This window comes from Alosa sapidissima, chromosome 18 (assembly GCF_018492685.1).
Source record: "Alosa sapidissima isolate fAloSap1 chromosome 18, fAloSap1.pri, whole genome shotgun sequence".
NCBI classification, from domain to species: domain Eukaryota; kingdom Metazoa; phylum Chordata; class Actinopteri; order Clupeiformes; family Clupeidae; genus Alosa; species Alosa sapidissima.
Window position 1 is genome coordinate 12594244 of NC_055974.1, and position 11227 is coordinate 12605470.

General features: G+C 43.0%; 1 protein-coding gene across 3 annotated transcripts; it reads left to right on the forward strand.

The window, feature by feature from the left end:
* Positions 1-724: 724 nt before the first annotated feature.
* On the forward strand, positions 725-10105 carry efs (embryonal Fyn-associated substrate). 3 transcript variants are annotated; one of them, XM_042069823.1, is made up of 8 exons: positions 725-919; positions 1820-2070; positions 3161-4588; positions 5297-5425; positions 6171-7121; positions 7960-8040; positions 8206-8463; positions 9212-10105. In XM_042069823.1, the coding sequence occupies exons 2-8, from the start codon at positions 2059-2061 to the stop codon at positions 9392-9394; spliced, it is 3042 nt and encodes a 1013-aa protein (XP_041925757.1). In that variant the 5' UTR covers positions 725-919; positions 1820-2058; the 3' UTR covers positions 9395-10105. The 3 variants fall into 3 exon arrangements, with proteins under 3 accessions (XP_041925757.1, XP_041925754.1, XP_041925756.1); XM_042069820.1 differs by having other exon boundaries at positions 726-919; positions 7960-8058; XM_042069822.1 differs by lacking the exon at positions 725-919 and adding an exon at positions 1658-1680 and having other exon boundaries at positions 7960-8058.
* The last annotated feature ends 1122 nt before the right edge of the window (positions 10106-11227 follow it).

Below are 11227 nucleotides of genomic sequence, written 5' to 3' on the forward strand. Positions count from 1 at the left end.
AGTTTTTTTGGAGCAAAACTGAGAGGCCACAAGATCACCAAGGAGTAGGCCTAATTTACTGAATTTGACAAAAATTCTTAATTGTAAACTGCGACTTTAACGAAAAGTTTTGAGAGAGAAAAAAGTGACACATTTCTCCAGCTCATTTGTGAGAATGAGAACATTGTTAAAAAGTGGTATAGTTTTCTGATGAAGATTGTGAAACTGATCAAATTAGTCAAAACATAATATTTTAATATCTTCGTCATGTTGAGTTTTACAAACCCGAGATCTAAGGTGCTCCCTGCTGGTGTTCGAACGAGCGGGTTAAGGCGCACATACATGTGTGTAGCCTTAATATCCAGACCATCTTTTTAATAGACAGTTTTACAAACTACACTTACCCTATTGCATGTAGCCATATGGTTGACTTTTACGTAATCTGATGCCCAACCTTGGTGATGGTGAAAGAGCATCATGCAACATCCCCATTCCAAGACTTTGAATCACCATCTGCGATTTCTTTTTTTTAAAGACCTATGCTATGGCCTCAGCTCAGACATACTATCACCAATTTGTCTGGTTTCGCGTTGTCTGTTTGTGAGTAGCCATGTGCCCTCTCAGGGTCGTTAATAAGTTTAACGTCATATCGATATTGGTCGCTAGAGGCAGCTCTTTCCAATTCACCACAATAAAGCTACACGTTTGCAGCCCGTTCAGCCATGGGCTCTCTATGGATCTTCAAGTTACAGTGTAATTCTACACCGCCCTCTGTGGATCCTCGAATAGGCCAGGGTAGGGCGCAGCTCGGCGGAGCTAAAGCCTGAAGAGAAATAGGCTAGAGAGAAATGATTATAACCTACTTCTGTTTCTGGAACATCTTTAGGTCTCCATCGCATTAAACACATCGGCAGTGTGTTGTGAAACAGTCGGTTATACGGTAAGAAAATATACTGGCCGCTTTTCATGGATATCATGTCTGTAAAGCTGAGCGTAGTGATCTTCTTTGTGCTCTTTCCCATCGCATCAAACCGATTTCTGACCGTTAATTTATTTCTAGTGTAGCCTATCTTTCAGTAACGGCAATGTAGCCTACAGTTAACACCAACACATCTTCTGAAATTAATATGTTATTTAGGCTAGGATAATATTTATGCCATTGAGAGAACCCCTTTAATTAGCTACCCATAACGCCGTGAAAGAAATGGTTCTGTGTTTGATTCGTCCAAGTGACCAGTGCTAGGAAAATAGGTTTGGGGTTTCTGGGCCGAAAGGCGAAAACGTGGCTGATTTTCTGACCTAGCCTACACAAGGCGACTTCAACCAAGTAGTCTGATAACCGATCGCAGCCTATTTTTGTTTATCAAGCATGCTGTGGTTAACCACGCGTGTCCATATGTGTCTTTTGACATTTTATGTTGACCATAGGCTATGATAAATTGTGGGGGTATCTTGTGCGTCACTCAAAACAGGCCCTCAAAATTCCATTCTGGTTTGGTTTGTAGATTCACAGTAGCTGTGGGAATTGATAGACAATCAGACCTCGTTCATTATGACTAAGTGACGTAGGATATCTTAACTCGATAAACTGGTGTTTCTGGTTCAACCAACTAAATCTAGCCATGCACAACATTGGAAATAAGTCTGGCCTTGTTCTTAGGCTGCTGTCTCGGTGCAATTGGGATGTATCAGAAGAATTGGGTAAATGTAAAGCCCTTGGTCATCTGGTCACTAAAGTCAAAAAGCTAGTTTGATCAACCACACATGTTCTCTTATTCAATAACCTCACTGGGCAGTCAACTTGCAAAATGTGATGTTTATTTTGCTTTTCTTCTAATAGGCTATGCCCAAAGAAGCGATGGGAGATGGCAGGTTCAGGTAAACCGATCTGTGTTGTATCCACAATTGCCCCAGTGAGAAGAACACGGCTACTGATACCCGCCTCCTTCACCCGCCGGTAATCATCTGCCAAACATCGTCTTGGCCCAGATGGACAGCGCTTTGAGAGCTTAAATCTGACCGAAGTCTTTAGGAAACAGTGGAGAAACAGGGGCCAGTCACTGTGGGGCAGCCGCCGGCATGTCTCTTTCAGTAAGTACCGTATATTCAGCATTTATATGATTGAGAGAGCAAAATAGATGTCGCACAACTCTCTCTCTCTCTCTGCCTGTCTCTATCTCTTTCTCTCTTCTGATCTCCTCTGGAAGGCAGTTTGTTCTGGTAGAGTGCTTTCCCCTGGGTGTAGAAATGATAGGGGGAGGGGTTCCCCAAATGAGCTATACAGGGGATGACAATAGGACCTCAAACCAGGGACAGATGTGGTCACCCTTCCCCCTCACCTCCTTCACTTGTCATTAATGCTTTTCTCCCATCTGTTTAATAACCCGCTCCCCTCTGAGTCTTTCAGAGACACCCATTCCCCCTCCATATGAATGAAACAGTTACAGCATGTAACTTCTTGTAGTAGGCCTAACCCAGTGTTTCTGCAGAGTTACTATTCATTCAGATGAAGCAACTTCATAATGCCATTTTCTTTTAAAAGAGATCTAAACAGATCCATTCTCACAATCAATACCAAAGGAGCGATCCTGTCAAAACTATACCTCTGTGTAAACATGTCAATTAATGTTATGTAGCATTGTTATAAGCAGCCAGCTCAGGACGTCTACTGCCAGACAACTACAGAGTTGAATTGCAGATCAGCATTGCCATTACATAAAACATGTGTATACCTTTTTGATTACTGTTTGAGCAGGGCAATAAACCTGCAAATTATAGTAGTTAATCATAGCACACAATAGCAAAACAACAAACTTATGTTCCTCAGGCTGTGACAGGCATGCTACAATATACCTAAGAAGAAAATCTAGGTTAATTTGTTGTTACAGGGTTTGTTTTTAACGAATTCTAGGTCAATTTGTTGTTTGTTGCCTGTCCAGAAATATTTGCTGATTGATTTAATGATATCCAAGAGCTTGTTCTGAAATATTTGCTACTATGGGCTGAAGACATTTTAATATTGCAACATTGGCAGTACTAAATTTGTTATAATGGGACAATAAAGTCAAGGCAGAAAAGACATTGCCTAAAAATAGTTGTAATACGTTTGTGAATAAGATACAATGTCTCCAGTGAAAATTACTTTGTGAGCCTGATTGCTATCACTGCTTTCCTCTCCCAGACGGTATTAGCAAAGGCTCTATTCGACAATGCAGCCGAGAGCCCGGAGGAGCTGGCGTTCAGGAAGGGGGACATCCTGATGGTCCTTGAGCAGGAGCAGGAAGGAGGCCCTGGCTGGTGGCTATGTTCACTGCATGGAAGGCAGGGCATTGCCCCTGCTAACCGCCTCCGCCTCCTCCAAACAGCTGCCCCCATTAACACAGGCATGGACACCTGTCGTGCCCCAAGTATGGACTCTGTCAACATCACTCCCAGGCAGCAGGCTGCCCGTGGCAACACACTTGGCTCTGATGATGGGGTCTATCTGTCCCCCCACAGCATGGCTGAGGGACTGTACCAGAGCCCAGGGGCCAGTTCTGCCCCCAGGGCTGGGGAGATGTGGCATATGGATGGAGGGCGCCCCCGCTCTCACTCCAGTTCTGGGGCACACTCGAGGCCTGAGCGGGATATTGCCATGGTGAGTCGGCCAAGGTCTCCCTCTGTGAGGGGTCGTGGTGTTGAGACAGACTCCTTATACCAGACTCCCACTGGGCTGTCACCCTTGACAGTCCAGTACCACAGATCCCAGGAAGTCTTATCATCGGAATCTGTGTACCTGACACCCAGTGCAGTTCCAAGGGCTGGCGTGGCCCCTGATGCCCAAGGGGAGACCACATTTTTAATGCAACGGGAGTCAGGTGGGCAGGGGAATTCCGAGGGCTGTTACCTGGTCCCTAGAGTTGCAACAACTGCCATGTCCAATGAAGACTTGTATCAAACCCCGACTAATGGTGTTGCAGTTGCAGTACCCACCCCGGGTGCATCCGGTCTCTCTGTTTCGCCTCTCACAAAAGTGAGCCAGGAGACTCCAAGCATGTACCAAACACCAACTCCCCCCGGAGGACCCCGGACCTCCCCCAAGGAACCTAACCTTCCCAACTCTTCTTCTGCTTCAGCATCAGGACCTAACCACAAACTTTCCCCTGCCACTGCCAATAGCTCCCCAAGACCTCAAACAAAGGGCGTCTCCAAAGACCCAGACAACCTGGGAGTGCCTTCCACCCCTCCAGGAGCCCGAGGAAAACTGGCTGCAGGAGGTAGAGGGTCCCCTTTGCTGGTACGAATTGGGAAAGGTGGCATTCCGGGATCTCCGAATTTCGGGAGGAAACCCCCTCCCCCTGCTCCCCCAGTCAGAGGTGTTACCAAGAAGAATACAACACCCCCCACACCTGCCCCAAAACCTGCTCTCCCAGCAGGTCTGGCTTTCTCGAAACAGCCACGAGAGGTGGATGAAGGACATAAAATGGTTCCAGTAACCAGAGATGAAAACATCAAAGAAGGAAATATGCAGGACAAGTCAAGAATGAAGGATCCAGAGGTCCAGATGGTGACTACAAAGGTCGACAATAAAGCACAACAAGATTCGGAGAGTGATAAACTCGAGGATCAGGTGAGCAAATTATGTTAGGAAAACCCCAGATGTGAATCTTCTATTCCCCCTTTAACATTTAACGTATCTCTTATGTCTCTGATCTCAGCACCTCTGATGTGCTGTAGCTCTGATCACTGTTAATTATTTGAATAACCAACTGAGAATGTCCAACCATCTGTTAATGTTTAGCTGTTAACATGCCAAGAGTAACAGAAAGCTGTGTAATACAGTGGCTATGAGAGTCAAACTAAGAACTGAACATAGCTCTGTCATGGGGGTCTTTGAATTCATGGAACCACATTTGTCATTTTCATGATTAGACACTATGACACTAACTTGTCTTGAATGCTTCTTTTTTGCATTGCATTAAAAAATAATGTACAGAAACACCTAAGGCAATAATTAGGGTTAAAACTCTTTTGCTAATGGTGGTACTACCTAAAGTACATCTCCACACACTATGTGGGGTGAAAATGTAACAGGAAGGTAGTCATTGAGCTAATTGTAAAACTGAAAGGGAGGTGCTTGATCAAAGCCGTGCCATCCTAACTCGTCTGTGCATTTTGTTTGTCATTTTTGGACTTCAGTATACATGCAGCTATTTGCTATGAGTCATTTATTTTGGTTGGTATGACCTAAACATTGGTAAAGGGTAAAAATATTGCAATTTTGCATCAGCAACAGCAATGTGAGTGTAAGTTTAAGACTTCTGTAACTGTTTGTCAGGTTTATGATACCCCTCCAACCAATCGATGGCAGCAAGCCCCATTAGCAACATGTGATGATGAGGATGACAACATCTACAATACTCCGAGAGCTGTTCCTCTTAATATTGGTTTTGACCAAGAGTCAGAGGTAAGATATATTCTGATCACAGATTATTTTACTTTATTCATTTGTCCTCTTTTTCCCTTTTGGATTCCTTTTTGTTAAATAGGTGCCTACTATACCCATCTCTTAAATTTCCTCTCCTACAATTTCACAGGTGCTTTTAAAGCTATCTTTCTGGCATTGCCTTTCCCCAATACGTTTTCATTCATTGTACAATTATGTCCTTCAACTCTTGAAATTTTGTTTCTGTTTCTGTATAGTGTGTTTTTTCGTCTGTTGCCAGCTTTGGTCTCTTATATTGTTTTTCATGTCAGACGGTGTTATGGTGGTCTATCAAGAGAACTGAACTTTTTGATATGGTCATAATGCATCACACCGTATATATCTATACATCACACCTATTGACGCCTCTTAACAGAGTTTTCTGTTGTCATACGGCTAGAGATTCCATCCTTTTGCAAAATATGGGATGGAATTTTTAAGCTTAACATGCTGGACACAATTGTGTGTGTTTAAAAAATGCACCAGTTGTTGAGCTGGAGCCCAGCTTTAAATAATGGAGTTCTGTTAAAGGTCTGCAATTTCAGAAAAATAGAGTGTATTTCAGCCAGTAAGCACAGACTATCACTGTTCTCAACACTGAACTACTTTAGCACTCTCACAATGGTGATTCATAAGCTCTGTAGTCAAGCTCGGCAGTGTCTGAGAAGCTGCTGTTAAAAGAGGAAAATGAACGATTCACTCTCATTCTCCCTCTCTTTTGCTGCAGATCTATGATGTCCCCACTCACACTCTTAACCCTGCGGTAGAGCCCCAGCATGAGACCTATAATGTTCCAGCATCCCTTCCCATTGCAAGTGAGGTGGAGGAGGATGAAGAGGATGTTTACAGTGTCCCAAGCCTTCCTGGTCAACCTGTGGTCCCTGCAGAGCCAGAAGAGGGAGCTGGCCATTCTCAGGTCTACTCGATCCCCAGCCCTGGCAAATCGGATGCCGACAGAGTCCAGCACAGCAACTGTTCACTCGAGGAATCCGAGCCAGATGGTGGGATCTATGACATGCCTTCTATGACCTTGGATATTCCAGCTACCTCTTCGGTCCGCCGCCTTTCTGTCTCCAGTACAGGCTCAGGGGACGTTCAGTGGAGAACCTCCATTTCCACCCTCATTCAGTCAGCGTGGAGCGTCACCTCCTCAGCTCCTGCGAGAGAGTTAGCGGCCTCGTTGGCTGAGATCTTGTCTGTTTGGAAAACAAGCCATGCAGGCGATGCCCCCCCACCCCTCCAGCAGGCTTGGTCCCGCCTCTCTGAAGCGATGCCTGCTTTGGCCATGTGTGGAAATGGACCTCCGTCGGAGGCCCTGCGTGGCTTGGTACGATGTGCCCTGGAGGATGCCACTCTGCTTTTGCAGAGTCAGGTACGACCACGTCTCCCCTCCCAGGAGTCTCTGTCACGTAGGCCCTTACCAGCTCTTCCAGTGTCTGACACACAGCACATAGGCTCGGGTATGGGCTCACGGAAAGGTAGTTGGATCCAGGAGAGGCCTCTTCCTCCTCCACCTCCTCCAGCATTCCCTTTGCCCCCACCACCGGCGTCTCTGCCACCCTCCATTGGAAGGAGCGAAGAGGATGACGAGCTGGGAAATGAATATGCAGGAATTGGGCTGACGCCTGCACCACCTACGTTGCCTGTGGGCGACAGTGTGGGATATGTGAAGTTACAGGTCCGTCTATTTTTCCATCTTTTTTCTTGTAATTCATTATCTGCTTTTTGAGTTGTCATATTATTTGACTTTGTGGTCAACTTAGTTCCCTTCTTCCTCATGTTCATAGTGAATGAATTTCTAGCAAGACCATTTTCAGGGTTTGTTTTCAAATGCTTCACATTGTCATTCTTTGTAGTTTCTTGTGCCATTGTTTGAGTGAGACACACCAGTCAACTGTTGTAATTTCATTCAGACTTTTAGTTTATTCATTACCATTTCTAAGGTGCTTCATGTTTTAAGATTTGTTATGTTTTTTACCAACACCCTTGTTTACTATGATAGCATATGGTCATAGGAAGCAGAGATAAACTCACTTGTTCATCTAAAGCCTCGCAGGTTATTCAGAGAGTAGCTTTGGGCATCCTTCAAAAATCATTTTTGAAAAAATATATAAAATATATGGCCAAATCATAAATTCACCGGATAGATTTAAGTAGTGCCAAAAGTGTTATACTTGGTGTATACTTGGTGTTTACAAGGTAAGTCTGCTGTTAGCCCTTTAAGTGGCCTTTAGGCCACTTAATTATATGTTTATAAATGAATGCATGGCATGATGGCACATGGCATGCGGAGATAAGCTTCCATGGTGGCCAAGTCTCATGAAAGTTTGTTAGAATTGTTGTAACTCTTGTGTTTTTTTTTTTATCCTAATCCTAAAGGAGTTTAATCCTAAACTCTTTTAGAATCTTTCTTTCCCTTTTTTTCTTTTCTGAATCTGCAATCCAGCATGTTTGCAGATGGTTGGCACAAACACCTCTTTTAAATGACTCATCGAAATTACCCTTTGTCAAATTAGGGGATGCCAGAGCCCCCTGCAGATGCTCAGTTCCAGACAGAGAACAATTCCAGCCAGGTGATCCCCACTGCTGAGACAAGGGTAAAGGCACATTGTCAAGTACGTCAGAAATTGCTCCATTACCTATGATTTACCAGACATTAATGCTATTCTCTCAAAGCCTTCGGATGTAATCTTCCCAAAGACTTTTCAATCAGGTTGCCTGACTTTTAAAAACAGTGGTTCTCTCCTGTTCCCTCTCCACAGCTCAGTCCATCTCCGCCTCTCCCGGGAACGCTCTCTCTCGAGGATTCTGAGCTGCTGTCCTTCTACTCATCCCAGAGTCTGTCACATCTCTCTTGCCTGGCTGACTCCATTGAGGCTCTGTTTACCAGTGTTCAGGGGAACCAGCCACCACGTGTCTTTGTTTCCCGAGGGAAGAGTCTGATTGTAACTGCTCATAAACTTGTCTTCATTGGGGATACCCTTTCTCGTCTCCTCAGTTCCTCTGACCTTAAAGCAAAGGTTTGTGTAATTCATTTTTGATTCTGTTTTACAATATGATATAGTACTTCTATTCAGATTTGCTCAAAACCTTAAAATCATTTTTAAAGTGGAACCCCCTTGAAATTGGCCTACTACTTTAAGTAACTATTTTTTTACATTACTTTTTTGAAATTGTACTGTAAATTGGTACCAACATATAAACAGTATTAATGGTCCAACCCATTTATAACAAATTCATTATATATACCGGTATGCAACTTGACTCAAAATCAGAGATGTTGTAGCTGTAGGTTATTATAAAGCAGTGTTTCTCAAAGTGTGGTCCGGGGACCACTGGTGGTCCGCAAGCTATCCCAAGTGGTCCGCGAGAAGACGTGGTAAAATATAATATAGATGAGTTGTTTGCAATATTGAACCAACTTGTACTGTATGTGAATCCAAACAGTTCTGCAACACTGTCTATGTAAGATATGCCAGTTTAAATCATATGAATCCTCTGACACAATAAGCAAAGTGCAAAGACAATAAGCAAGGTGGTTCAGTGAGTAGGCCGATTGTGTAATATACTGTTGAAGTAGGTCTACTCTCTTTTTTTTAGCTAGGTGGTCCGTGAGTTTTTGTTTAATTGGTTAAGTGGTCCTTGGTCTAAAAAAGTTTGAGAAACACTGTTATAAAGGATACTTTATAACATTTTGTTTATGTGAAGGCCATCAACTTGCATATAAATAAATAAATACAAATAATTTGTCCTCTGTAATTGTCTTAGGTTACCACATCAGGAGCAAGGCTTTGTCAGGCCTTAAAAACTGTAGTCGTGGCAACAAAAGGGGCAGCACAGAACTACCCATCAGTCCCGGCAACGCAGGAAATGGTGGACCGTGTGGCGGAGCTATCCCAGCATGCTGCTGGTTTTGCAGGGCTCCTCCAACGCCTTGCAGAAATATCCTGATGTCATCTTATTTACCCCACCCCAAAATACCGTTCCACAAAATGCCTTAATTGTATTTTTAACTTCTATTTTGATTGTCTGATTTGTTTTGGGAGCATATGTGCCATTGACATCACAGTTTGTGTTTCATTGACTTGGTTAAGACCAGTGCCACAAACAAGAGAGACTGTATGAGTATGTGTGTGTTTGTGTGCGTGAGTGTGTCTGTGGCTTTCGTTTACATGTCTTCAGTGCCAAGCACACTTGTCCTGTGTGACGTTATAACTTATTGGTGTTTGATATTGGATTTTTTTTGGACTGTGTTGAAGCTTAGTGTGTAATGGGTCTTTTTCATTTTTTCAGTGGTTTCAGCTCAGTGGTTTTCATTGATGCCACCCTGATTTTTGTGTAGTCGTTGGCGTTTGTTTTTAATGGCATTGAGTGGTACTAAGTGATCTGTGAAATGTTTCACTTTGATGACAGTTTTTGAGTTTTGAGTGGGAGGGAATCAGTGTTGTCTTCACAGACAGGTGTGGTACTGGTATTGTAACATAACATTGGGATAAATCACAGGACTCCCCCCTCCCCCTTCTTCCCCGAGAGATAGAACACGAGTGAGCACACTGTGAGTAAACTGTAGGCTACTCACAGCCTAATTACAGGAATAAGTATGTCAGAAGAAAGTTATAAGACAGACTTGCCCACCAGTTTCAATGTGTCCAGGGACAGTGAACTCACACTGCAAAAAATGAATTCTAACCAAGTGTTATTGATCTTATATTAAGATTAAAAAATCTATTTGGTATTGTTTTTAGTATGAAAAGACTTACCTAGCGCCCTCTCAAAAGATAATTTTGACTTAATTTAAGAAGACTTTAACTTATTTTAAGGAGTCTTATCAAGACAAATTTGCTCAACGCACTGGCAGACAAATTTGCTTGTTTTTAGGACAAATTTGCTTAGCGCACTGGCAGACAAATTTGCTTGTTTTCAAGATGAGATGTCTTAAAATAAGTCAAATTTCTTTTAAATTAAGTCAAATGATTTCACAAAAAAGCGCTAGGTAAGTCTCTTAATACTGAAAACAATACCAACTAGTTTTTTTTATCTTGATATAAGATTAATAACACTTGGTTAGATTTTGTTAGATAAGCAGTTTTTGCAGTGCAGGCAGTCAGCCTGTATGCTCAGTCCTGTGCATCAGTTGTTTACTTTTTTTACCCTATCTCTCACTTTCCTTATCTACTCTATATGTGCTCTGTCCTCAGCTTACTCAGCATCACATGCAGGTTGAGACATGTTGTTTCAGTTTCTTTCCCACGACAGTTTGTTTCCCACAGGGAGTGGTGGTGCGTGAGAACAAGGAACTCTCATTCACATTTAACTCTCCTATTGCTTGGGAATATCTCATGTTATTTACATGTTCTGGGGAATGTATGCCTTATGTCTTTTCCCCTTAAATTCTTTCTCCTGAGTCCCACTGTACCAGTCTCTCTCTCTCCTGTACAATTCCTATAAGCTACCAGCCATCCTTACCTTCTCTCATGCTTCACTAAATGCCAAATATATATCAGAGTTACGAGAACTTGCATGCAGGTTGTTGACTGACCAACCTTACAGAGTATAGCCTACTACAACTTGGAACTGGTCTTGGTCTCAGATTGTGAATTGAGCACCACCCAATGGGACATAGCAGTATTACTCATTATCACAGTATGTATATTTTTATGTAATAGAGGTGGCAGTTTGACAAAATGGTTGACAAGAGCAGACCATAAACCACTTCATAAGAAAGCCTTATTGTGTTTATCAAAGTCTGAACGTAACTATAATTTCATTGGCTATTATGTTTCT

Coding starts and splice junctions, on each gene's coding strand:
- efs (XM_042069820.1), top strand. Junction 4,589..5,296: donor GTGATAAACTCGAGGATCAG/GTGAGCAAATTA, acceptor ACTGTTTGTCAG/GTTTATGATACCCCTCCAAC. Junction 7,122..7,959: donor TGGGATATGTGAAGTTACAG/GTCCGTCTATTT, acceptor TTGTCAAATTAG/GGGATGCCAGAGCCCCCTGC.